The sequence below is a fragment of the Amphibalanus amphitrite genome, unplaced genomic scaffold, assembly GCF_019059575.1.
Source record: "Amphibalanus amphitrite isolate SeventyFive unplaced genomic scaffold, NRLGWU_Aamphi_draft 002239F_arrow, whole genome shotgun sequence".
NCBI lineage: Eukaryota > Metazoa > Arthropoda > Thecostraca > Balanomorpha > Balanidae > Amphibalanus > Amphibalanus amphitrite.
The window spans coordinates 22,736-49,637 of record NW_024883727.1 but is presented as its reverse complement, the minus strand read 5'-3'; the positions used below and the strand labels follow the sequence as shown (position 1 = coordinate 49,637).

At 49.7% G+C, this 26,902-nt stretch overlaps 3 protein-coding genes across 3 annotated transcripts; all 3 read right to left on the bottom strand.

Moving 5' to 3' along the window:
• Window positions 1–453: 453 nt before the first annotated feature.
• On the bottom strand, window positions 454–3,546 carry LOC122376679 (carboxylesterase 3-like; the record flags this gene model as incomplete). The annotated part of the gene is made up of 2 exons (XM_043356586.1): window positions 2,929–3,546; window positions 454–600 (listed from the first exon to the last, which is right to left on the bottom strand). Coding segments are annotated over exons 1-2 (699 nt in total), but the record flags the coding sequence as incomplete, so codon positions are not given.
• An 11,250-nt stretch (window positions 3,547–14,796) lies between these two features.
• LOC122376678 (trypsin-1-like) lies at window positions 14,797–16,047 on the bottom strand. Its single transcript, XM_043356585.1, has one exon. It carries the CDS (start codon window positions 16,045–16,047, stop codon window positions 14,797–14,799), a length of 1,251 nt encoding a protein of 416 aa, XP_043212520.1.
• Window positions 16,048–22,200: 6,153 nt separating this feature from the next.
• Window positions 22,201–23,721, bottom strand: LOC122376676 (trypsin-1-like). The gene has a single exon (XM_043356583.1). It carries the CDS (start codon window positions 23,704–23,706, stop codon window positions 22,420–22,422), a length of 1,287 nt encoding a protein of 428 aa, XP_043212518.1. The 5' UTR covers window positions 23,707–23,721; the 3' UTR covers window positions 22,201–22,419.
• Between the last annotated feature and the right edge of the window lie 3,181 nt (window positions 23,722–26,902).

Genomic DNA, 26,902 nt, shown 5'->3' with positions numbered 1-26,902 from the left:
AACATTACATTGGAGGCGTGCAAATCGTACTAAGGGATTGTTTTATGCGTGATTAAGCCCCCAACTAAAGTGATGCGTGCTGCGAACAAACTTCAAACACCTTTGCTCCGTTTGTTTTTTTATATATATATATATATAATTTCTATAAATGCAAAACTCAGCAAAGTCACTTCCATTAGCAAATAATTGGAATTTGGGGATTTTAATTGGAATTGGAGTACCCTCATGGGTACTTTCCTGGATAATCACGTCGTTAATCCGCTTACCCGAAGGGTGTAAAAGCTTCTCCTTTCATACGAAGTGCGAAAAGAAATGTGTAGTGTGTACATTGTACAATGTACATACACCTGACTTAGCCATTGTTCTGAACGGTGTAACTGAAGATGTTTCTTCACCCGCCTTATGAGTGCATGTGACGTCCCAAAAGGAGTTAAGGCACCCAAATTCACTCACCTGTGGCGTGTACACGTTCAGATAGAGGCAATCCTCATCCACCTCCCGGACCCCGCGTCCTGGGCCGACGTACTTGGCCGGCTGGGGGCACGCTGGGCCGAAATCCAGCGCCTGCAACCGCTGCCAGCCGGGGTGCGCCCGCGGCGGCTGCGACAGGGCAGGTCAGGTCAGTGGTCTATGCTACAGTCATAGTTACACTATATGTGATAAGCGTCCTACAGGTCACGTTTCATTCATCAACGCACAAACTGAATAAATCTATTCCAATATTAGACGTGGTCAATAGGAACCGGTCAGTGGAAATAATCGCAATCAGCAAATCCAATCACCAATCAGCAATCAATTCCTCTCCCAGCCAACCATTGATCATTCAGTGATCAAAGATCAGCAACCAACCATCGAGCGCTATCCATTTTCTTTGATAGATATCATATATTCTGGCGAATGTGATGGGCTTCCATAATGTCATGCTCGTTTTTCAGTTTTTGTTTCGCAGTTTATCTAGCTTTCAGTGGTGTGGTGCATGAACTTTGAACCAGGTATAACATGATATCCGTAAATGTGAAACTGGACTGTGAAATATGCCAGTCAATATTGGTAAGGTACCAAACTTTTCAGGACACAGTGCAGCATGATGAGCAAATCATTGTGACCTTATATTGACCTAATAGTCTGCTGATTGACTCACGGGTGTGACACCGATACGCACAAACAATATTGACCATGATCGGCACGGCGGGGTTACTTGCATTTAGATACCTTGCCCGTAGTTTATTAGGACGGGGACCCGCAGTTGCTACTGTACACGAACTCCAACTCTAGCCGTCTGTCCTGTCCACTAACAACCGATAACATTGATATCGACTGCCGGTCCCTGTACAAGAGCAGCTGAGGTTTTCTGTACGTGCCCCCTGACAGCTTATCGTTGTTCCCTGTGAGGGTGCTGGGACAATTTACTCAGGGTCGCTGTACAGTAGCAACTGCGGGTCCCCGTACCATGGAGCGGGGACCCCGGCCAAAAACAGAAATATTTACAGCTGTAATACGGAAACATAATTATTGGACGGGGAAAGGGGGGGGGGGGGTCCAAACCCTCACGAAGGCTCGGTGGTGAGCCCATTGACAGGAACAATTAGTGCAGCAGGGGGTGTTGTCCCCTCCCCCCCCCCCCCGGGAGGTTAAGGTCTAGCGAGCCGATTTTCAAAATTCAAACACCTATATACTATATAGGTGTTTGAATTTTGAAAATTCAAAGAAAGAGGCCTACATAGTATATAGGCCTCTTTCTGGTCTAAAAGAATATAAAATGGATTTGCGTCGTGAGAATACGCCACTTGAAGTTGCACCTAATCTTTTCAGTCAGGGATTTTGATACAAGTGCGAACTGAATGCCGGAACAGCTGTTACAGTAGCGTTAGTGTCAGATATCCCTTCCACCTGTCCATTGTCACTTCTCACGCTCCGACACCAGCTGCGTGCTATGTTCAATAGGTCGGCAATGTACTATATCCCAGGTAATAACATCAGTCAGGACAGGAACGATGTCATCTGACGATGATCACGCAGAACGGGACGATGGCGTGCCCCAATATAGCGTATTAGGGTCTCCGCCATAACACGGGGCACATCACGCAACTAAATGCTAAAGATCATGGGTCAGATAAGCTAACCCAGCTCCATGAAAGCATTTGAACAGTTTCCTGACGGTCGTGCTATCCATATTGCAATACACATGCCGCAAGACGTTTAGTTTCGAATTCACATTTTGTTTTCAGCATGATACGTACATTAACATATCAATAATTCAAGATTTTTTATGTCCTCTAAGACCATGTGTCTCTGCCACTTTGCCTCTGCGTGCCTCTCCTCTCCCCACTCTACCTTGAGACTCCCATCTCTATTATCCAGCTTGTGCCTTGTTTACAAGACGTCGTCAGCCACAGACAAACAATATTACAACGACGATATAGGCAATGATGAAGATACATTATACCAACAATGAAGAGAGGATGGTGAAAACATGAGTACTTTTTACAAAAATGTAACAACCTCATGGATGTAAGGAGTAAAATTAAATCCCAACAGCGAGCTCACATAGAACTTAGAAGACACTCAAGAAAATGAGACTTTCTTTTCAATGACGAACGGAAGAGGATGCGGAGAAGAGAAAGGAGAAGCTACACTGCTTATGAAAAAAAAAACGGAAGAAGCGTCTGCAATGACCACGGGCACAAGCATAAGAAAAACATGCAGTTATCCTTTTTTCTAGCATCCCTTTAACCAAATGGGGCACACATGGGGAGCCGACGCAAAGGTCATTGCCCCGAACTGCAGAAGATTCATCTGCTTCTCTGAATCTGCATTTGCATCACACCTTGACCCTTTTCCTCCCCCACTCTAGCTTCCTGCTCCTCCACACTCTATCTCGACCCCTCTCCTCCCACTCTCCCTCGCTGCTCCCCTCCCCCACTCCACCTTGAGTCTACCGTCCTCCACTGGCGGTTGAGCGTACGGCACCCCGAGGAACACGGTCACATTGCCTCTCTCCCTGTGGACGCCGGATGGCAGGCTGGCCGGCCACTCGTCTGGTAACAGACCGGGCTGGTCGTACAGCGACACGCGAAACCCGGTGAGCTCTCCCAGCTGGGTGCGGATGGTAACCAGAGGCAGCTCCGGTCCCACGCCCGGCCGACGTTCGCCCTGCAGGTCCGGCCGCCAGCCGGCGCGAATGCCCACGTCGGCGTCGACGCATCGGTTCGGGTCGAAGCGGTCGTAGCCGACGTTGGTGGAGGCGTCGCTGGCGCGCGGCGGGCACTGGCGGCGTCCGCCGTTGCGGAACACGCTGGGCGGAGGCGTGGCGGGCGTCGGCGGCGGCGGGGTGGCCGCCCGCCACTGCCCGAAGCGGTTCACAGAGCCGTCCGCATTGTCTGCAAGTCCAGCGGCGACCGGGGATAACACACAGAGCACTGGCACAATCAGTATGTGAGGATGACGCAGATGAGGTAGAAATGGCGTGGCACGCGCCATTTTCCACACACGGTCACCGCGCGCGCACGGTCGCGGCGGCGCGTGAGCGCTTTCCAGCCGGTTCCACGCGCGAGGTCACGCTACACTGTCGTATACGGGCCCGCTACGCGACGCAGCAGGTTCCCCACCTGTCCGCTGGGCGGCGCTGGCGGCGCGACGGGTGCCCGCGTGACCTTGGGTATGGGAGCAGGTGTAATTCGCAGGAAGCCCGCATTATTTTACATGGCTGATGCAAGGAGGAGGGAGGGGAATGGACAGGAGAAAGCTGGACGACTCTCATGCGGGTATCAGAAGCTGCCGCTGTAAATTAATATTGGCTGAAATAGATAGCTGCATTTAAGATTCGAGACATGTAGGTTTGCTACATGTAGCATTCCACGTCAAATCGAACAAAAGTCGGCTGTTTTGCACCTTACCATCAGCGATTTCTTTATAAATTTGTGAGCGAGTTCCTGTGTGGCCCCGGATATTACATTGATGTTTTTTTTGCACATTCTGACCACAGGTCTTCTAAATATAGGGCATCAAATTTTTACAAAATGTTGCATCTTTATATTTTTGAACGACCATAACTTTGTTTTATTCAGGCCTCCCTCCAACGGGCACTTGTGGCCCAATTACAGGAGGGCTCCTCCTCCTCCTGGCCCTTGTTCCCCCACCCCCCAGGCTACGGCTGAAGTGGGAGCCTACCCCACACCTGGTGACACAGCCGGGGACGACGCCCGCGGAACGGGCGGAACCGGGAATCGAACCCGAAACCCAGCACCGCCCGCACCGCGGGTCGACGCCTTAACCCGCGAGTTGCTGGGGGGGGGGCGTTAAACGCCCCCACTTTTTTCGCCGGGCCATAGCATAAAAACGGCGCGCCGCAGGCGCGCCAAATTTTGGGTACCTGTAGGGAATTGATTGAAGTTTATTGTGACAAAGTTTCAAAAACATCGGTCGGAAAATTTTTGAGATATCGAGGTTTTAGTGACGTCATGATTTCTGAGTTTTCGACCAAAAAAGGCATATGTTCAAAAAATCATATAAAATCACAGAATAGACATACAGACATGCCGTAAACGCCATTAGACTGCCAATACCATGATCAATCAAATGGCTATCTTCGATTATTGATTATCGTTCCGCATTTTCCAAAATCTTGAACTGAATCTTGGCAATTTTTCGTGACTTCTTCACGACCATGATACATGAATTTCTTAAATTGAACTTTTTGAGCCAAACACGTACACATATGATAAAATGAATGTCACCATCGTGTTCTACGCCCCAAATTACCTATAAAACATGTGTCACAGGCTGCGAATATCAGTTTTGATTTTCGGGGATATGTGCTTACCTGGTTGACCTGACCTTGACCCTGACCTATGCTTGACTGACCCCTATATGGAGCTGACACTCTTGTAGGCCTTATAAGATGGATTGTGCACCGTTTTGACAGAGTTTATGGCGAGAGGCGCCCATTGCGAAGTCCTGAAGTCCATGCTCCTGAAAGGCCGATTTCAGGTATTTGACCTGACCTTGACCCGACCTGTGACCTCAAAATTCAACTTTAAAGTACTCATCTGAAGCGTCTCGTCGCGCTCTTTCGTTTGCCGCCCCGTGCGTTTCGCTGCGCCTATTGGTTCTCGAGTTATCGGCTGGGGGCGTTTAACGCCCCCCCCCAGCAAACGGTGGGTGGCGAAATACCCCAGCAACTGCCGGGTTAACCGACTGCGCCACCAGGGCCGCGAATTGAAATTTGCTTGCTTGAAATTTGCTTAACTCTGTTCTTAAGCACAAATATTGAAATAGCAAAAAACACGTCACCTTCGATTTTTGCTCATTTTCATATATTTTATTGCCTACCATATTCTTAACAACCTGTGAAAAAATTAGAGTGGGCCATTCATAAGTTTGGAAGAAAATTGCACATATGCAAACGTATGTTAGCACGCGCAGTGGAGGCGGAATAGCGAATTTCGCCCACCCCTCCTGTTTTTCGCCAATATCTCATAAGATTAATGCGAAATTAATTATGGCTACCTGTCAAGAATTGAATTGGACATCTCATCGTGCAAGCAATAAGAAAATCGGTTCACAACTGTTCTAGTAATAGCGGTGTAAAGTGAACATCCTGTCGCCGCAGCGACGCGGCGACTCGGCAGCCGGCGCCGACCGCTATGCGCCGCCTGAATTGTAGACTGTGCCGGGACGGCACGGAACGGTTCCGTTTTACATCGCGCTCCCTACCGCTGATTACATTCGAATTGCGTCAAATTTTGTGAGAAGACTAATAATTGTACAGGCAATCTTATGGTGAAAGAATTTTGAAAATCGGTTGATAAACAATTGAAATATGAACGTGTAAACACAAAATTGTGATTGCTGCGTTTCCCGCATCGGCCGAGCCCGCCTCAGCCGGCGACATGTTACTCTTAGCAGGCCTCTAACTGCCATATTTATATTTGGATTAACTAGAAATTCCCCATACATACTAAAAATGTATGTTCTTTCGTATAGTGAAGATCAAAAGATGTGAAGATATCGTTGTGTGATAATGTTTTCGTTGAATTTACTTCATGATGCATTTCCACACGGCTCAAAATTCACCGCAAAATACCGTTTGCCTGAGACACTTTTACTATGGAACGTGAATGCTTGACTACGATGACTATGCATTTCCATTCTCGCAGAGTTTGGGATATCACTAATCAGCAATCATTCATTTCAGAAAGTGTACACACTACACAAGCAAGCATGTCTTGACTCTGTCTTTCAAGGTCACGCGCGGTTGCGTGATGTTGATGCATGAAAACGGCGTTTGCCGCGAAAGTTATGAATGGCCCACTCCAATTTTTTCACAGATGGTTAGGAACATTGTGACGGACATAATATGTAAAAATTACCCAAATCGAAGGTGACGTGTTTTTTGCTATTTAAATTTTTCTGTTTTAATTCAAGGTCAAATGCATTTCAAGGTCACTTCAATTTAATTTTATAATTAAAAATCAAAGCCTTATCAATTGCCTATAAGACCTTGTTAATATCATTTTGATACCAGAAAAGGAACCAGAGTTATAGCCATTTATAAAATTGATGTGTGGCATTTTTCGCTATATTCGATGACCTATATCTCAGCGATACGTTATCAAATTTCGAAAATATTATACGCAACTCAGTTTTGAACCATGCCCAGTCTGCCTGCAAATTTTCAGAAAAATCGAAGGGGATGATGGATTTCGGTGTTTGATTTGACGTGGAATGCCCCACATGTCTCTATATATCTTGCTCTAGCAACCAAATTAATTGCCGGCGTCCGGTGCTCGGTATCATGCCCGCATGTAGCTGTTATACTTCCCGAGGCGCTTGTTACGTGGCTGGCAACGTTTGAATTTGAAAAAGCGATATTTATCTTGCGCACTGAAGCAAGAATGCTAGGAGGATGCTCAATGTTAATCTCATGTGCTTGCAAATCAAGGCATTCAGTAGAAATTATGCTGGCATTTATGGCGCAGTTGTTGGGCACAGATCAGCGGAAGTAAGGCTGAAACTTCCGTCAGTTAGGTATCTGCATGCGTAGTCTCCGTCCCTCTCAAGTCTCAGCACACCATTCCCACATTTGCAGCCGGCCCCGGTAGCATTCCATGTGAGCTCTTTTGAAGGTCTAATGCACCCTCTGGTAGATAACGCCAACCAGCGCCCTCCTGGATGTAAAGCGCCGTCCCTGGCGGCTGCCCTGTCAACTTTCGGAACAGTCAAAATCCCATAGCGTCAGATCTCGCGAATGCAGAGACCGTCAGATCATTTCGATGTTTCGGTCACCTGGAAATTGGTGATGACATGCGCCTTATTGAGAGGCTCGTCTTCTTGCTGGAGGAGGAGGCCGTCATCGGCCGGTCTCGGTCGCTTCTGCTGCAGAGAGGTGGAAGCAGCTTTTTCCGTATCAGGTCCTGGTCGTGGTCTTTAATCATTGCGGATCCTTCATTTCTGCAGTCTGGCCAGAACAATGTTTTACTGGTCCCATGACGATCCCGTCAACAAGCCATGCCGACGTGCTTCCAGTGCACTGGAAGTCTCCAGTCCTTCCAGTGCACTGCCAGTGCACTGCAGTGCATCGACTGCGTCTTCAACCCGAAATTCTGTTTAATCGGACTTCATCGACTCAAAACTCGACTGTGTTCAACGGCAGGGCCGCCAAACACTGGTTATCCTCGTCGGCTGAAGGCACGAGTGCCGCCCTGTCATTTTTTTCGTGATTGCTCGAAACGCGCTGGCGATAGGAAGCTGAAAGTTAGCACACCTGAGCTTTTATTCAAGCCGGATCTTGTGACATAAGCCACATTTTTAGGTCAGGTCGGGTCACTGACCTATGGCATTGCAAGTAAGCCTTTGCATGTTGCTGTTCCTAAAATATCGGAACTTTGCAATGCCCTCAGTACCAGAAGAGCTTTTAGGTATAGAAAGGTGAAAATTAGGGCAAGTCGTTCTCGTGATTTCACCATTCGGTCAATGGGAGTAAGATGAAAACTCATTTAGCAATACCGGAAATGGACTACGAGAAGCCTGCAGCACAGAAAATCATAATTTTATGGATTCTTTGCAAGGTCCAGTACTTAACTTGCGCATTGCTGACCTAACGTGACGTCATTTATGACGTCACCAAGGCATTCAAAGTTTCTCGTCTATAACCCCTTTCAAATGAAACTAGCGAGAAGGGAAAGCCACCAACGGACTCGGACAGTGGGCACCCTTTGTTGACCTCATCCTCAAAACAAAAACTATATCAAACGACGCGCCTGAACATGACGAACACACAATTTAGAATTGGGTACCAGTTGCTGCGTCTCGTGACGACACACACGCTCTTTTCTTCGCGAGGCTCTAGCTCAGTTAAGGGCGAACTGCGTGAGGGGGCGAACTTCCCGATTAGCCGCTTAGTACTCAGAAATCCGATAGTTATGATAAGTGTAAAAATATATTTTTTTGGAGATCTCTAATGCGCACTTCCCGTTTCGTAATCATAATAATCATAATAACATTGCATTTACCGTCCCGAATAGGTACACGTGACAGCTTCTAACTTTTTGTACTTATGAGAAGAATGTATTCGATCAGTTCTTTGTCGCTGAACATCACATTTATACATTTTTTCTTCCCAGTTCCCAGTACTCTTTTATAAGGCAGAGACTAGAGAGTGTCAACTGGCCGCTGGTGTTAAACATGTAAGGAATCGCTTTCATACCTGTCTCTTATAGGCATCTTATATGTGTGAAAAGCGCTTTACGGACTGTATGTAAGGCTGGCGCGCACAAGTCATTCAGATTCATTCTGCTGTCAATAAAATGCATACAATCACTTCAAGAGTCCACTCAGAACAAGGCACGTGAGACCGTTCTCGCAGACAATCGCACGTCTAATAAAAAAGAGCGACGCATGAGAAGGGAGCCTCTCGACGGCACGGAAATACACGGCACGGCACGGCACTGCACGGCACGGCACGGCACGGCACGGCACGGTAGAGCACAACACCCAGCCTCTTGTGTGGTGGGTGCGTCGGAAGGGCCCTCGGCCGCCGGCACAGAATACCAATGGGGTCTGCTCGCCGGCGGCTCTCTATTGCTGCCGAGGAGGAGCAGGCCACGAAAATAGCAGCACAGTGAAAATTAGGTTAGCTGTAGGCATTTCACTCTCCAGAGAAGCGAGGAAGCCACGAATGTATCAACTAAGTTGAAATGTTCGGATAACGAATTTTATATTCTGCCTTGAACGTTCCGAACAAATTGGTATAAATGACAATGTCGGTGGTCATAGGCGCGGGAGCCGGGGGGGGGGGCAGTGGGGGCAGCTTGCCCCCCCCCCCAACTCTGGGGCCGTGGGGGCGATGCCCCCACAGCTTTGAGACGGAATACCGCACTTTTTTGCAAATGTTTCCCTATTTTTTTTTTTTTAAAGCCAAGGGATGAAAAATAAGTGGCCTAAAACCGGTGAGAAAACTAGATTTGGGGGTACCCTAGGTTGATCTCTATTATGGTGTGCCCCCCCGGTCTGAACGTAGTTCCCGCGCCCCTGTCGGTGGTAAAACACAACGATGTAGCTCATATTGGTTACACATAATTCTGAATATCAAAATCACTCTTTTCTCAGTTATTTTCATTCCATCTGCCTTTATGACACGAGTAATTTATAAGCAGAATAATATAGAAAGGCTGGTTTATTCAAATATCGATTTTTGGTTGGGTTAGTCTCTTTCAGTCTAACAAAACCATTTCAGAGACCGAAGGATGATAGGAATTAGGGGGAGACATTGGCCTGGGCGGGCAACTTTGTGAGCGTCGGGACTGAGACCATCCAGTGGACATGGGACACCCAGCCCCCTGGTACTCAGTGCGCCCGGTATGGGCATGCTCCTAGGGGAGGTTCCTGAATGGGATAAAGTCGCCCGTCTAGCTCAGAACAGGGGGTTGAGGCGTGGGGAGGAGGATTTGACTATCCTGAGGATGGAAACTAAAGGAGCTGTGTGTCGACTTTGCTAAAATTGATTCTATCTATAGCTACCAATACAAATTCATTAGCCTTTAGTTAAAGCATCGTTTCTGTGACTTCATAACACCATTACACCAGCATACGAGCCTATATTCACCAGCGTGACATACTTGCTCGACGCTCGTCCATATGACGCTCGGTCCGACCCTTGTCAATATAGCATTCCTATCTGTGGCTGTCTGTCTTTACAGTATCTCCTGTCATATCCACTACCCTCCTATCTCCTAACGCATATCCACGTATTGACCTAACTACAATTGCCAATATCGGACCAATATCTACCAGCAATCAGCATTTCATCGTCCGCTCACATTGACAAAGGCGCAGCCGCAGTCACATGGCCTAACAGCGGTCGTCCGCTTAGCACCTCTGTCCACCTTTATAGCACGTATGTCAGTCAGCGTAGGCATCTATGTTCGTTAGCACCAGCCAGCTGCTACCCTACCCTATTGCTTACACCGCGCTATTGCTCCACGTCTACATAATCCCTGACCTTGCTTGCATACATCCCTTTGGCCGTTCGTTCAACGCCTATCACCGTTTTCTACCACCACCACCCCCGGCACATACCCCTCTTGAAATTCGCTTGGACAGTGACGCACTTATGTGTGTATCTACATAATCCCTGACCTTGCTTGCATACATCCCTTTGACCGTTCATTCAGCGCCTATCACTGTTTTCTACCCCCCGTACATACCCCTCTTGAAATTCGTTTGGACAGCGACGCACTTATGTGTGCGCATAAGTGTGTATGTGTGTGTGTGAGTGTGTGTGTGAGTACTCAGCGGCGCCAGTCTCACCTAGCCGTGCTGCGGCGCCGTGAGCTGCAGCAGAATCTCGGCGGCCGGCCGGGGTCTATCGATCGTCGGTGTCGACGTTCCGGAGCCGCCGACGCCGACGGTCGGCTCGCGAGCGGCGCTGGAGGCCTGTCCGACCGAGCCCCAGTGGCGCTGGGCGGGCCGGCTGTGACCACACTGTGCCGCAACACAGAGACAGAGACCGAGACCGAGACGGAGAGACGGAAAGACTGAGAGAGGGGACGTGTAGTGAGTGTGTAGCGTGTAAACCGGAACTGGTATAGGCAAACCGGGAAATATAAATCGAGAAGAACATGTTGTGAAAGGCAGAAAGCTGATTGCGTGGGTATAAGAGCAATAAAAAAAGAGAATAGCACTCGCCAACAAGAAATAATAGACAGCAAACGTGCGCTGAGTGGAAAACGAAGCGAAGAACCAAAAGCCGAATGAGTGGAAAGAAGCGTTTGACGTTGATCGCGCGCAGACAGGAGTAAAAGGTGGCGAAGAGAGGCGACGCCCAGGCATGAAAAAGGTGGAGCGGCACACTGCGTGGTGCCAGGAGGCCTGATGTCACAGCAGGTCAGTGTGCCCGTACCCAGTGACGTAATGGTGCACCCCAGTGACGTAATGGTCTGCAGGTCACTGTCAGTGCCACTGCGCCATGTCACGACCTTTGTAAGGGACTCAGATCTTTGAGTGTCGTCTAATAAAGCCAAAAACCTAGAGCCACAGTCTAAAACATAGTTTTGGTTAAGGTTATTTGAAGGTCATATTCAGAGTCATAAGGCCTCGCCCATCGAATTAAAGTCAAGCAGCAAGATGAGGAAACTCGCCGGTCGGTAATGGTGGCGATCGAGGGCTACCACTAGGTCCATGCCAAAAAAAATTATCTTCGACAACAAGCCGAAGAAATTGACTTGTGAATGCTTTGCTTAATGTTTTGCTCACATGCTTCATGAAACAGCAGAAACCGCCACCTTCAGCTCTCCAGCACTGAAATCTTGCTGAGTCGCCATTCGCCGGCTATCGTTATTCCGTGCCCTTCGCCAATATAAGGAGAGGGGTGATTTATTAACGATTTACGTATAGAGTGGGCCGCTGTAGCGGCACGAATCCTTTCCGCCTGTGATCTCTACTAGGTCTTTTTTTTAGAAATATACTTCGAATGGTTGAATGACAGGCTTCGGGCCCGGGTGTCACGCTAAACGGTGTTTGTTGCGAATGACACTTCGGACCCACTAACCTACCTTACCCTCGCCTGGTTCACCGGTGATTTCAATCAAATCGCAGGCATATGGCGACAAAGTCCTCCAGGGTCTAGCCTGGCCCGCTCTTACCAATTGCCGGCTGGCTGAATACACAGGGTGTCCCGGAAAGAGTAAACGCACTCAAGTCTTATATAAAACTTTTTTACTTCATTTTCACACATTGTTCTCTCAAGACCTGAAAAAGTGTATCGTGTAAATTGGGGCAAAATGGTCCATTTTTGTCGTTGAAGCAGCGCTCGAAAAAAGACCAAGCATCTCAAAATCCGTGATTATGCGCACGCAGGACAAATTAAATAAAGCACAGCTCTTCTGATAACAACCTTCCACGTTATGATTCAGCATTTAGCCCTCGCCCGCATATGGGGGGGGGGGGGGTTGCCACCTCCTCCCCAAGGTAGTTTGTCTGCTCTGCACTGAATATTTTAAAGCTAGAAACCTGTTTTTGGCAAAACTGCTATTCTATTTTATCTCCGCGTCCACTGAAAATTTCAAGTTTCTGTGGTTTTTGGTTTCGGAGATATGACCTTGTTCTTCAGGTCATGTCATGCCGTAAATGACGAATATCCAATATCTTGCGTTGGCTATGGGTCTTGTAAGCTTTTGACACCTTGATTTCGTTCTTTTTTGCCAGTCTTATCTCCCAACTATCATGAAACATGTTGTTCGACGATGTACAGATGTCAGGGTCAGGGTCAAGGTCAACCTAGGTCATCTAAAAAAAACATTTTAGGCAAGCTGAATTTACTTTTTGTGAAATTTCCTTGACTGCATTTTTGGCAAAAGCTTCTCAGATCATGATCTCATGTAGTGCTGTCAATTACGGGAAGTCGGAATACCGATACCAAACCAAATACCAACCAAAACCATGGGGAAATACCGAAACCAAACCAACTTGGAAACATGAGGGAAATACCAACTTTTTACCAATTTCTCACCTTCTTATACACTAGTGAGGGTTCATAATACCAACAAAATACCAAACACATTAGGATTTAAATACCGAATACCAAATTGGTATCGGTTTGGTATCGGTATACCAAAAAGTTGGTATCCGATTGACATCTCTAGAGATCCTAATAGGGACACACAAACCAATCGGTGCACACATCAGCATTCAGCATACACACAGACACACACAGACATACAAACACATTATCATTGACCTTGACCTAATTGACCTGAAGTGACCACAGCCAGCCAAAACTTAGTCCCATAGTGTGACAAAGAGCTGTTTTAGCTGGCTTGACACCAATACGGCAACGTCATCGGTATATGACGAGCACCGCACGCGATATTCCAACGGAATATCGCGACCCCAAACAGCAGCAGTTTTAGTTTGGCCTGAACTGAAAGGTCAATGACTGACACAATGAGGTAAAATTGGGTACCATTGGATTCGTCTCTTCCCAAGGAACCTGTTGTCTTTACCGCGAAGCTCTATCAAAAGCAGGAAAGAAATGGCGCGGGGGTGGCACCCTCCCCCCATGTGCGTTCTAGGAAGGGAAAATGGCATGTGCGGGCGAGAGTTAGCAAACAAACAAAAAGCATGCATCAGAAATGCTTTGCAGTGCCTCTCTGTTCTTCAGAACCTGAGGTGCTCGAAATGCTGCGAACATCTGTTCAGGGAGGCGCGACTGAATCATATTTGTCCGCCTTGGCTATAGGTTTCTGCACGATTTTCCGTGAATGGTTTTTCACCAGCACGATGGAGATTCGATCCCCAATCAATGAACATTGCAGGATTATTTGGCACGCCTTAGTGGGCACGCGCGTTGCTTTCATATGCTTGTTATGTAGCTCGGAGTCGCCATTCGGATCAATTATCGGTGTTGATCACGGTGGTGCTGAAAACAGCTTGATTTGGCGCAAAATCACACATTTTTGGCTGTCACCATTGCTGGCAAACACCACCAATTCACATGCAGCTTTATTCCCTTACTTATCATTGCATTGCTTAAGTATCAGATAAAGTTCAGGAGAATGGGATACAAATGGTAAACTTTATGTAAAATTCAATGGGTACGTAAGCGTTGACGTACATATGTACCGTTTCCTGTACGAAATTATTATGCCGGGTTTTTCTCGAATGACCTTGCATAGCTTTTCACTACCCCAGTAGCACGCCGGCAAGAGAGAATTGAAACTTGGCATACCTAAACTTTGTTTCAAGCCGGATCTTGTGACACCAACCGCATTTTTAGGTCAGGTCAGGTCACATACCTATGACGTCATAAGTAAGCCTCTGGACAGTCATGAAATGGTATGCCTATGTTGTTAGCGTTAATCCCTAATCTGATATCCATTTCGCTTTAAAAATGCAGGTTTACAAGTCTTTCTACAATTGTCATCACGAGAAATCGTACAAAACAGCTGCTGTTGCCAGCGACTTGTATTTATAGTAGCCAGCGATCAGAAGCAGAACCTACGTACAAAATGTAGTGGGCGGCTGCAATGGCATTTGAACAAAAAAAAAAAAAAACACATATAGATCCCCAATTAGTAGTGCTAAATCTGGGAGAGAAAAGTTACAAACAGCTCAACAGTACAATAAAAACTTTATCAATAGACTATTAATAAGATTTCATTTCCAGCGTCACACAGTCATCTTCGTGAGATGACAAGGCATAGCGATACACAAGCATTGTTTGGACTTGGGGGCGACCCTCCTCGACTGCGCCAGAAATTCCCGTGCGGCGTGCGATGCCCAGTGGCCATATGCCGCCTACAGGGTGCAGGTGTTGGCGTCAGCCGTGTTGGTGGCGATCCAAGACAGCGCCTCGGTGACGCGACCATACACGTCGGGCCAGTTGGCCACGGCGCACGGCCGGCCGAACGAGACGACGCCGATCAGACGGAACCGGCCCGAGACCTCGGTCACCAGCGGGCCGCCGCTGTCGCCCATGCAGACCGATCTGCCGCCCTCTGGGTAGCCGCCGGCGCAGATCATGCTGCTCTTGAGCGTGGCGCCCCATCTGCCCTGGCAGCGGCTCTGGCTCCAGACGGGCAGCTGAACATGCTGAAGGTGGGTGGCCTGAGGCTGAGAGGCGCCCACACGGCCGTAGCCGCTGGCGATGGCCGTGACGTCGGCGTACGTCTGGCCGGCCTCAGCCAGGCAGACGGGCGAGATGGTGTTGCTGAAGGTGATCTCGCGGTCAAGCTTCAGCAGCGAGAAGTCCCAGCCGCTGCCCGTGGCGCTCGTGTACTGCGGGTGCTGGATGATCTGCTGTACCGAGAAGCGCTGCTCACCGGAGTCGGAGGTGCCGATTTTCAGGTCGCCCAGCATTACCTGGATCTGGCTTGGGCTGCTGTTCTCGGTGCAGTGGGCCGCCGTCAGCACGTAGCGGTTGTTGATGACGCTGCCGCCGCACCAGGAGCGGGTGCTGCCGGTGCTGACGAGGCCGGCCTGCCACGGGAACTGGCCGGCGGTGGCGTCTGCGCCGCCCACCACGCGGGTCCGACGCACGCCGCAGCGGCAACCGTCCGCGATGGTGACCAGGCAGTAGAAGCCGGTGGCCGTCACCGAGTAGTCGGTGTAGATGCGGATCCGCAGCTCGGAAACGGTGGTGGCGGGAGGCGCGCTAGAGCCGCAGTACTTGCGCTCGTTGATGGAGAGGTAGTCGTAGGCGCAGGAGGAGTGGCTTTCCATGCTGAACGGGCTGCAGCTGATGGTGATGTCCTGGTTGTTGTTTCCCTTCACCGTGAAACTTCTCTGATAGTTGTTCGTGTACTGATTTGGGTAGTTGGGACTCGTGAAATAGTACCTTCCGGGCGGCAGCGTGTGTGTGGTACGAGACTCCTTCTCAAGGAGCGGGACAGGCTCGGGATCCTCGTTTCCTCTCAAGCCTCCCTCCTGGAATGCGACCGGCTCGACATCGAGTGGCTCGATGGGACCACCGTCGGCCTTGGCCGGGGGAGGCGGCTTGGCCAGGCCGGTGGCCAGGACCACACAGGTAACGACTGCCAGACGGAACATGGTGGAAGGTGCCGGCTACTGGTCGGGGGCCGCATTTATACCAGACCAGACCGGGCTCCACAGGTGTCTTTTGCCGCCCTCAGTGACGGGTTACTCGAACAGTGATGACATGTGCGTTTTGAAAATATGCACGCCGCTCTTTATTCTGCGTAGGATGAAACGTGAGGAAAGTGTACATCTGTTTGAAGCTGGCTTGTCTCATGTGACACACTTCTATATTTCGTTTTTTTCTTTACCCTCGCCGGACCAATTGGTTTTCTACCTACGCGTCGGCCAAATAGAAGCATGTGCGCTGTTATGAGGCGCAGCGACTAACTAGTACCCGATTTTAAAGTATCAGATTCAGGTCAACCGGTGACCTCTGAGGCCAGGTCTAGTGGCCCAAGGCACGGGTTCAGTTTCTGATAAATAACTTCGCAAAAAAAGTCGTAGCGCCGCGATTTTAGCATCATCGTGTTCGCCTCGTTCAGCTGCGTTGAATGGTATACTATTTGTTTGGGTGAGGTCAATATGAGGTGTTGACCTCGGATCGAGGTCAGGTCAGAGTCCCCAGGTCTCGAAGCTGGCCAAAGGAGGTCATATCGCACGGACTCGCTAGCGCAATTTAGTCGTGACTTATTGACGAAAAACATATATGACCCAAGTGACATCATAAATGACGTCACACATGCCAACAATGCAAAAGTGAAGCATCGGACCTGGCAAGGAGTGCATGAAATCACGATTTTGTGTGCTTGAGATAGTATGAGATCGTTGGCGGCGCCAAAATAGCAGTTTTCATTCTTCCCCGTTGACTTAAAATGGTGAGGTCACGTGACCAGCCTGACCTTATGTGATCTTTAGGAAAAATCCGAGATACACAAGCTGTGAGAGCTCTGAAGGATACCACATCCTGTACGTTTTATTTCCCTGTGAAAGTACTTCTGGGGGGCACAAGGTGGGGCACCTTCAGTGCAATATTCCTGAAGAGCTGGCTGGGGAGCCGGTGAACCCAGTGCCCGTGATGATCTGCTTGAGAAAGTCTCGCACACGGAGGCGGTGATCGGTCCAGCCTCCATCAGCACCAGCTCCATCGTCTCGCCGCCAGCGCTGACCGCAACCTTCCGCCCGGAGCGGCTGTTAATGTCCAGGTAATGTGTCAGGTAGTGACACTGACTCTCGGACACTGTAGCAACAAGTTTAGGCAGCACGAGTTGCCCTTGACCTTCGGTAGCAATGCACCATCAATGGTCTCCCTACTGACGCCGTTCTGGGGCATTTTGTAGTCTCTCACGGTTGAAGCCCGACGTAATTTGGCGTTTGAGAAGATACTTTTTTACGGACAAGCGAACAAGCTTTTCGTGATAAATGTTGTTTAGTTTTTATCTCATTTTCGAAAAACCGTAATTTTTTCGATTTCTGGCGCTGCGGGGCGACATTTGCCCCAAATACTCTCTTGGATCCACCAGTGATCAGAACTCTGCAAAGGGTAAGATGTCCTCCGGCTGAGGCCGGGATCAGCTGACGCCGGAAGCGTTTCGGTCACAATGTTGTGTTTACACCCTCGAGTCGTAACTCTACATACATGTTATCGGCCGATTTTCGGATTTCTTCGACCATAAGATTGCCTGTACATTTTTTTCAGACTGCGAAGAGATTTTGACATGAATTGGTGATTAGCAGCGGTAAGCAGTGCAATGCAAATAGGAAACCGTCCGGCGCCGGCGCAGTCTACCAGTCAGGCGGCGAGTATCGGCCGATGCCGGCCGCCGCCGCGCCGCCGCCCGTCGCTCGGTCTGGCGGGTTGTTTGACTTTACATCCTTACATGACTAGAAAAGTTATGGACCGATTTACTTATTGTTTTCACGGCAAGATGAGCAATTCAATTTTAAGTAAGTACTGAAAATTTTACTTATCAACCCTCGCCGGGCCAGGGGGATGCGCCCCCCTAGGTTTTTCAGGAATAGCGAAAAATGGCGGCATGTAGCGCCACCAAATTTGGCATACCCTCTGCGACAACCTTTTTGCACCTTCTCTAAAAACTTCTGGTTTCAGTCATTTCAGGTCAAATCACCAAAACTTCAAAAATGGTGTCATTGTGTTCCTCGTTAACAACCAAATCACATGATATACGATATGTTGCATTTTGATGAAGCTATGAACATATGAACTTAATAAATTTCAGCTCACTTATTTTTAAGTGAACTTTTAAGTTCACTTAACCCTCGCCCGCACATGTTGGGGATGGCGGGTGGTGCCACCCCACCCCCCAGGTAGTCTTTCTGCTCTGCGCTAAACATTTGTTGAGCTAGAAGCCTGATTTTTCGTATAGCTGATTCTCTATCCTGTGTTGATGTCCACTGAACATTTCAAGTTTCTGTGGTTTTTTTTGTTTCGGAGATATGACCTTGTTTTTCAGGTCATGTAATGACCCAAATGACCAACGCTCAACAGCTTGCGTTGGCTGTGGGCCTTGTGAGCTTTTGACACCTTGATTTCGGCCTTTTTTGCCAGTCTTACCTCCCACCTATCATGGAACATGTTGTTCGACGATGTACAGATGTCAAGGTCAGGGTCAAGGTCAGCCTAGGTCATCTAAAATAATTGCGTTTTAGGCAAGCTGAAATTACTTTTCGTGAAGTTTTTTGACTGCACTTTTGGTAAAAGCTTCTCAGATCATGATTTCATGTAATATGGACACGTGAACAATCGGTGCACACATCAGTATACACACAGACACACACAGACATACAAACACATATCATTGACCTTGACCTAACTTGACCTAAAATGACCTCAGCAGCTAAAACCTGGTCGGGTAGTGTGACAAAGAGGTTCTAGCTGGCTTGGCACCAGAAAAAGGCATCGTCATCGGTATATGATAAGCAGCGCACTTGATATCCAACGGTAACCCAAAACAGCAACATTTTTTAGTTTGACCTGACCTGGAAGGTCAATGAATGACCTGAGAAGGTAAAACTGGGTCCCATTGGATTCGTCTCTTCCCATTTTTTTTTGTCTTTACCGCAAAGCTCTATCTCCAACAGAAACGAAATGGCGCGGGGGGTGGCATCCATCCCCCCCATGTGCGTTCCAGGATGGGAAAATGGCATGTGTGGGCGAGGGTTAAACTGATAACAAAGCAAACTATTCGATTGCTGCGCATTGACGTGCTGAGTTCACTGGTGCTTTTGTTTTTGCTCAAACTTTATTAGATCAAAAGGTATAAACAAAAAACGTTTGGCGTGTATTAGCGAAATTTTTACATCTATTATCCTCCATAAACCCACTAAATGTTGACCTAGAGTCGCCAAATTTGCACAGGATCGAGAGCTACTATTAGCGCCCCCCCCCCCCGCTTACCCTGTAAATTTGGTTTTTCTAAGTGCCATAGGGACCAATCGCCAGGGGGTCGTACCAACCCCCTGGCCGTTCACGTTGGCGTTATGAAAAAGGCCCTGGCCTGGCGAGGGTTAAGGGTTCTAGCATCAGGGACCTCCTGTAACCGCGAAGTTTTATCCGAGCGTAAGACCTTTTCAGCCTTCAAGCTTCAGACCAGGGACCTTCACTGAGCGAGAAGCTGCATCGGGATTTCCATTCCTTATGCTGCTAGGTGTCCTTTATAGCTTCTGCTTCACTGGCATCCTGTAAACACGAAGTTTAACCAGGGCAGATAAGCGGTCTCGTTCAGCCTCCAGGCTTCAAAACAAGGGCTTTTTCTGAAGAAGTTGTATCGAGATTTACCTTCCTCATCATGACAATAGTTAGGCCTCAGTTTGCCTGTTATGACAGGCACATATACTAAACGGGACCCCTCGTTCTAAGTGTACACAGAGAGCTTCCTTCCCCGCGGCATTTTAGAGCTGGCAGTTCAGGAATGGCAATGTCGGCAAAGTCATTTGGATGAAAATGACCTATGCTTTTGAGCAAATGGGCCTCTTGAATTACAGCCGGGGCAAAAAAGATGTGGTCGCCCCCTCCCCCCTTTCCTCGCCAGGGGGGCAGCTGCCCCTCCTGCGCCCGCCCCGTGGCGCCGCCCCGGGTGGCTGGTAAAAAAGTGCCTATAATTTTTACCGTGCATTTTGAAAACATATTTCCAATGATAATCAATATGTGTGTAGGGGAGAGCGGGGAAAGATGCCCAGGGTTTTACTTTGTCATATATTATTCGAAAATGACGGTCGGAAAGCAAAAACTTGGAGTTTCAACGGAAGCCGACATCATTTTTCTCCAAAAATATCACACTTTCGTGCCTGAATAATGATAACTTTTTTGCTATTAAGCATTTCCTGAAAAAGTGAAAGGGGGCATCTTACCCCACAGGGTGGGAAAGACGCCCCTGGCGTTGGGGAAGATATTCCCTGCACTAAAAGTGACATAAATGGGCACGTGAATCGCCTGAACGAATTAGTAGTCCCTTGCGCCTGCAGTAGACACAAAACGTCATCGTAAGGGCCCTCAAAAGTAGTCGTAAGGGGCTTCAGAGGTCATCGTCAGGGCCATCATAGTTCAGCGCGGCCAAACAAGCCCTCGTGGTGGCGTTCGGAGACCGCTGTGGGCCCTTATAGGTCTTCATGATGCTTGAGGGTCCTCGAGCCCATCGTGGGGACCTCAGATGCCAGCGCGGCCCGTGGAGCCAACGTGGGAGCCCTCAAAGGATGTCGTGAGGGGCGTTGGAGCCAATAATGGGGCCACAGAGGCCGTCGTGAGGGCTCTGTTAAGAATCCGTCCGTTCTTTGCGCCGGTATACTAAAAGAACATACATGGATTTGACCTCAGTGCTGTATTGTGGTGCACCAGCTTCGACACCAACAGGCAATGCAATCTCGAGAGGCAGTCACCCTATCACTTAACGACCAGGCACAGTAATGATAAGGCACAAATCATATACAGCTCATTGCTTTCTCTCGTACATCCAAGGAGGGGCTTACGGACAGCCCCTCTAAATTCGCCGTGAAACGTGCACAGTAACGACAGGCACGATTACATTAATATACTTGTATCAGGTAAAGGGTGCATTAATGATGCATCGTGAACGGTATCAAAGACACACGTCTGATCTGTATCATATAATGCCCCGTCAGGATTTGGGTGCCAAAGAGGGTTAGGCGTTAATTTTGTCCGAGTGAGGCTCAGGAAAGGACCGCCAAGTCCGTTTCCTACACTCGGCGGCCACAAGCGCTACAGCCAGGAGAGCCGTGCAGTGCCACTCCAGAGGCTAGCGCGCATTGAGACCGACCCGGTCCAGACGAATGCTGAGACACGAGTGGCCCGCTCCTCCCGGACAGACCGGAGGTCACTGCGGGTCACGTGACATGTGAGCGACCGCCAATCACCGCGCCCGAGCGCCGCGCCCGCAAACATACTGCGCCGCACGGCACGCCAGCGCGACCGTAGCCGGGCGGCGACACACACGCGGCGAACAAAATTACGACCGCCGAACACAAATGAATTATTGCGCGAAAATGAATTATTATACAAACCCAACAGGCTCTCAGAGTCAGATGCCGCCCAAAAAGTCGCTGTGTGGGCCGAGAGATCGGCATGGGGAGCACCCGACCGTACTGGACTCTCAATAGTCCCAGATAGGCTTTTGTCTCTCATCACAAGTATGTAATAAATGATTTGACGGGTTCCTTGAAGGCCAGCCTACGGATTTAGGGGGGCGTCTTTCCCCATCAGGACAGGGGGCATCTTACCCCAAGGTACCGAATTAACATTAAATCAGTACAATTTGTTAGCATAAAACTTCACCCTGAAACAAACTGTTTGGGACACAGTACACGCGTGTTCATGTACGCGATCATAGCAAGGGACATAAAAATTATTTACCTTCTTTGATATTCACAATGTTTTGACACCAAAGTATTTTTTGAAAGAAGCAAATAAAAACATGCAATCACCAGCCAGCCGTTGCCCAACTGAGCTTCGCAAATTTTTGTGCAGTTAACAAGGCAGGCTTCCGCTTTACGCTAAGAACATTAATTTTCAGGTCCGATTCTTTGTTTGGCCGCTAGAGGGGGTGGGGCGTCTTTCCCTCCCTGGGCATCTTACCCCACTCTCCCCTAACTATGACTCCCATGTATCCAATTACAAAAAGTCCAGGATCTTTTTTTTTCGAGTTTTTATTCATCAATGCAGACCTTCCATACATAAAGCACTAAGCAGGCGGATAACTACTGGTGCCTATTAGCTATATTCAGTATACCACCAAAACAAAGCGCTATCATCGTAATCAAAGTTGATGACAGCTGACGTTACTATCCAATTTAAAACTCAAGAACACGCGACTCCCATGTACCTATTGGTACAGATTAGCCATTGGTCGATACTACTCCCCATGCCGGTGTAAGAACAGCTGGCCAGGCAGGGGTCCAGTGGCCATATGCCGCCTACGGGGTGCAGGTGTTGGCATCAGCCGTGTTGCTGGCGATCCAGGACAGCGCCTCGGTGACGCGACCATACACGTCGGGCCAGTTGGCCACGGCGCACGGCCGGCCGAACGAGACGACGCCGATCAGACGGAACCGGCCCGAGACCTCGGTCACTAGCGGGCCGCCGCTGTCGCCCATGCAGACCGACCTGCCGCCCTCTGGGTAGCCGCCGGCGCAGATCATGCTGCTCTTGATCGTGGAACCCCATCTGCCCTGGCAGCGGCTCTGGCTCCAGACGGGCACGGTGACGTGCTGAAGGTGGGTGGCCTGAGGCTCAGTGGCGCCCACACGGCCGTAGCCGCTGGCGATGGCCGTGACGTCGGCGTACGTCTGGCCGGCGGTCGGCAGGCAGACGGGCGAGATGGTGTTGCTGAAGCTGATCTCGCGGTCAAGCTTGAGCAGCGAGAAGTCCCAGCCGCTGCCCGAGGCGCTCGTGTACTGCGGGTGCTGGATGATCTGCTGGACCGAGAAGCGCTGCTCACCGGAGTCGGAGGTTCCGATGCGCAGGTCGCCCAGCATCACCTGGATCTGGCTTGGGCTGCTGTTCTCGGTGCAGTGGGCCGCCGTCAGCACGTAGCGGTTGTTGATGACGCTGCCGCCGCACCAGGAGCGGGTGCCACCGGTGCTGACGAGGCCGGCCTGCCACGGGAACTGGCCGGCGGTGGCGTCTGCGCCGCCCACCACGCGGGTCTGGCGCAGGCCGCACTGGCAGTCGCCGCTCGGCGGCGCCGACGTCGTCGTGGTGCCCGAGCCAGCGGCGATGGTGACCAGGCAGTAGAAGCCGGTGGCCGTCACCGAGTAGTCGGTGTAGATGCGGATCCGCAGCTCGGAAACGGTGGTGGCGGGAGGCGCGCTAGAGCCGCAGTACTTGCGCTCGTTGATGGAGAGATAGTCGTAGGCACAGGAGGAGTGGCTCTCCATGCTGAACGGGCTGCAGTTGATGGTGATGTCCTGGTTGTTGTCTCCCTTCACCGTGAAACTGCTGTCATGGTTGTTCGGGTACTGATTTGGGTAGTTGGGACTCGTGAAATAGTACCTTCCGGATGGCAGCGTGTATGTGGCGCGAGATTCCTTCGCGAGGAACGGGACAGGCTCGGGATCCTCGTTTCCTCTCCCTCCCTCCTGGAATGCGACCGGCTCGACATCCAGCGGCTGGATGGGACCACCGTCGGCCTTGGCCGGGGGAGGCGGCTTGGCCAGGCCGGTGGCCAGGACCACACAGGTAACGACTGCCAGACGGAACATGGTGGAAGGTGCCGGCTACTGGTCGGGGGCCGCCTTTATACCCGACCAGACCGGGCTCCACAGGTGTCTTTTGTCGCCCTCGGTGACGAGTTACTCGAACAGTGATGACTAGGGTGTTTTGTAAATGTAGGATAGTCCGCATTTGTTTCGCTTACTGAGGCAGCAGATTAGTGAATAGATGCATTACTGCTTCACTTGTGCCGACCTTTTCTGACGTGGCATTATTCCTTTGGCATTCAGGTGTTCAGTGGGGTTGTGTTTTTCATCGATGATATTTTGTTTTGCCATTTGCTTAAATCGCGCTTTGCGGGGGGGAGGAGAAGAGAATGTCTGCGGTTTTTCGCGAATAGCTCAAATGTTTTTGGCAGTACAGTAGGTCTATTAAAAAAGTCCCCGGCACCAGTGGGCGCTGCCTTCGCTGAGCCGAACCCCCGTCTGCCTGTCCCATATCGCGCCGGTATCAGGTCAGGAAGGGTCAGCGGGACCGCTCGGTCCGGCCCGCGGGCGGTGGACGGGCGGCCGGTGACGCTTTCCACCAGCCAGCTGTAGAATCCGACAGACGGGACGGCCACCGCTCAGCGCAGCGAAACCGGTGTTAAAGAATGGCAGTAGATGTTCATGGCCGATGAGATAGTCATTGTTAGCCCGTGCCCCACATGAATGCCTAGACTCTCACGCCCTGTTGGAGGGGAAATGGGGATTGAGGATCATTCTTATAACTCAGCTTTGGGCATTTAACCCGCGCACCGACGGGGGTCTGCGCCAACTTAGTACCGACGGGGGGGGGGGCGGATGACCGCCCCCCCCCCTGAGATCTCGAGAACGAAGCAAGATAGCGACAAGCGGTAAACGGCATCGGATACGCACGGTCAGGATCTACAATTTTTACTAAGGTCATTTTCAGGTCAGGTCAAAGATGACGTCACAGGGGTCGAAAAAGTCAAAATGGCGGCGCCAGATATGGAGAGAGTTTTTCTCGAATAACTTTCGAATTAGTCAATATAGGAACAAACTAAGGGCATCATCGTGATCCTCTCGTCAATCCGCATCGAATGATATATATGTTGACCTCGAAAGGTCAAGGTCAAAGGTTGACCTCAGGTCACGTGACCTCGAGGTCATCATGTATATCATTCGATGCGTCTTGACGAGCTGAACACAATGAGACCATCCACGCGTCTGTATCTTGTTCCTGTACGGAGTTATTGGCCAAAAACCTTTGGTGACCTTTGATGACGTCACATGACCTCACAGCTGCCCAACAGCAAAACAGACCTCAAGGTAGTGAAGGTTGATCGTATATCAAGTCATGTATGGTATATGGGGCCATTCCGACCCGTTTTAGTGGTAAAAACAGGGAGTTGATTTTTCCCCCATTGACTTATAATGGGGAGGTCGCGAAATTGACCTGACCTTAGGTCACCGATATCAAAATTCCGAGATATTGAAATTGTAGCTACTAATGACCTAATAACATCCTGCGACTTTCAAAGGCCTCCGACATCTACTGTAGCTCTGGCACGGTGACAAAGTTGCAAAAAAGTGACTTGAGGTTGGGTCATTCAAAGTGACCTGGTGACCTGACCTTGAAAGGTAGGAGGTTGAAACTTGCACACCATGTGTAAAATTGATAAGGGAATAGTCATACCAAATTTCGCGGCGCTACGCGCCGCGGTTTTCCCGCTATTCGCGAAAAACCTCAGGGGGGGCGGATATCCGCCCCCCCGTCGGTGCGCGGGTGGCGGGATGGCCCTCGCATGGCGGGATGGCCCTCGCACGACCAGGCCATTTCTCATAACACGAACGACCAGGGGGGGGTTGTTACGACCCCCCCTGGCGTTTCGAAACGGAAGGTCGTAGAGCTTAGCGGAAAAAACCAACGGATTGCTCTCAAGGAGATCTCGCGATTGGTGGTATATTTTTTGGTCCTAGGTCAACATTTGACCTACTTATGACCGGTCAAAGGTCAAATTTTCGGAAAAATCTAACTTTTTCAGATTTCCGCGCCGATTGCGGCAAAACGGTAAGAGATATCGACTTGAAACCTTCACTAACGTGATCCTTGATCAATTCTCTATCGTTTGGTGTGTATTTCGATGTCATAACTTTAAAAATGATGCGTTGGGAGCATCGGAAGTCTGCAAGGTCATTTGTCCATTGGGTCACGTCAGGCGTGTGACGTCACTGACCTGACCCTGACCCAAAATGAACTACAAGAAACAACCGACGATGCCTGAAATAAATGGATAGCAAATTCGAATTCAGGGCATCAAAATACCCCGAAATGGCATACAAGTGCAAGAAGTCATTACAGGTCAACCGAGGTCAATGACCTTACCTTGACCTTTAGTGACCTTCAAAATGTCAACGGACATTGTGCCAATGTCAAATCAGCCAGTTGTGGTTCTATAAAACAATCCATCAGTGCGTCAGGTCAGTCGGCATTTATACCAATGTGAAGCAATCTCCAATTTAGCGTAAATCTGGCCGGAGGTTGTTCCCTTTATGACGTCATAACTCCGTAACCTGACATGACCTTGACAAAAAAAAATTACCAAAAGTTGCGCAAAGGATGCCCCAAAGGGTACTGAAAATTTGAGCAGGCTATCTGAAACGGTTCGGCGTGTAGCTAAGAAAAACCTCGGGGGGGGGGGGGGGGGTTGATACAACCCCCCCCTAGGCGTTCTAGGGTTAAGTGGTATTCGAAGTAGCGTCAAAAGTAGCAAAAAGAAGAAAAAAATACTTCAGCTAATTTTGGATCCGGTCATAGCCAGAGGTCATGTCACTAGAGGTCATCGATGGTAAAATTTTGCTTAGACAGGGTGCGTTGTGCGCACCGGTGCATTGGGTTTCCAATTTCCATGGAAACATCAACAGACTCGGAAGCTCGCAACAGGGGCGCGGGAACTACTTTCCGACTGGGGGCACACCATAATAGAGATCAACCTAGGATCCCCCCAAATCTAGTTTTCTCACCGGTTTTAGGCCACTTATTTTTCATCTCTCGGCTTTTTCAACAAAAAAGAAAACATTTGCAAAACAATGTGGTATTCCGTCTCAAAGCTGTGGGGGCACCGCCCCCACGGCCCCAGAGTTGGGGGGGGGGGGGGGCAAGCTGCACCCACTGCCCCCCCGGCTCCCGCACCTATGGCTCGCAACGCTAGCGTGGAGCCCAATTCATATCAACCGCCGCAAC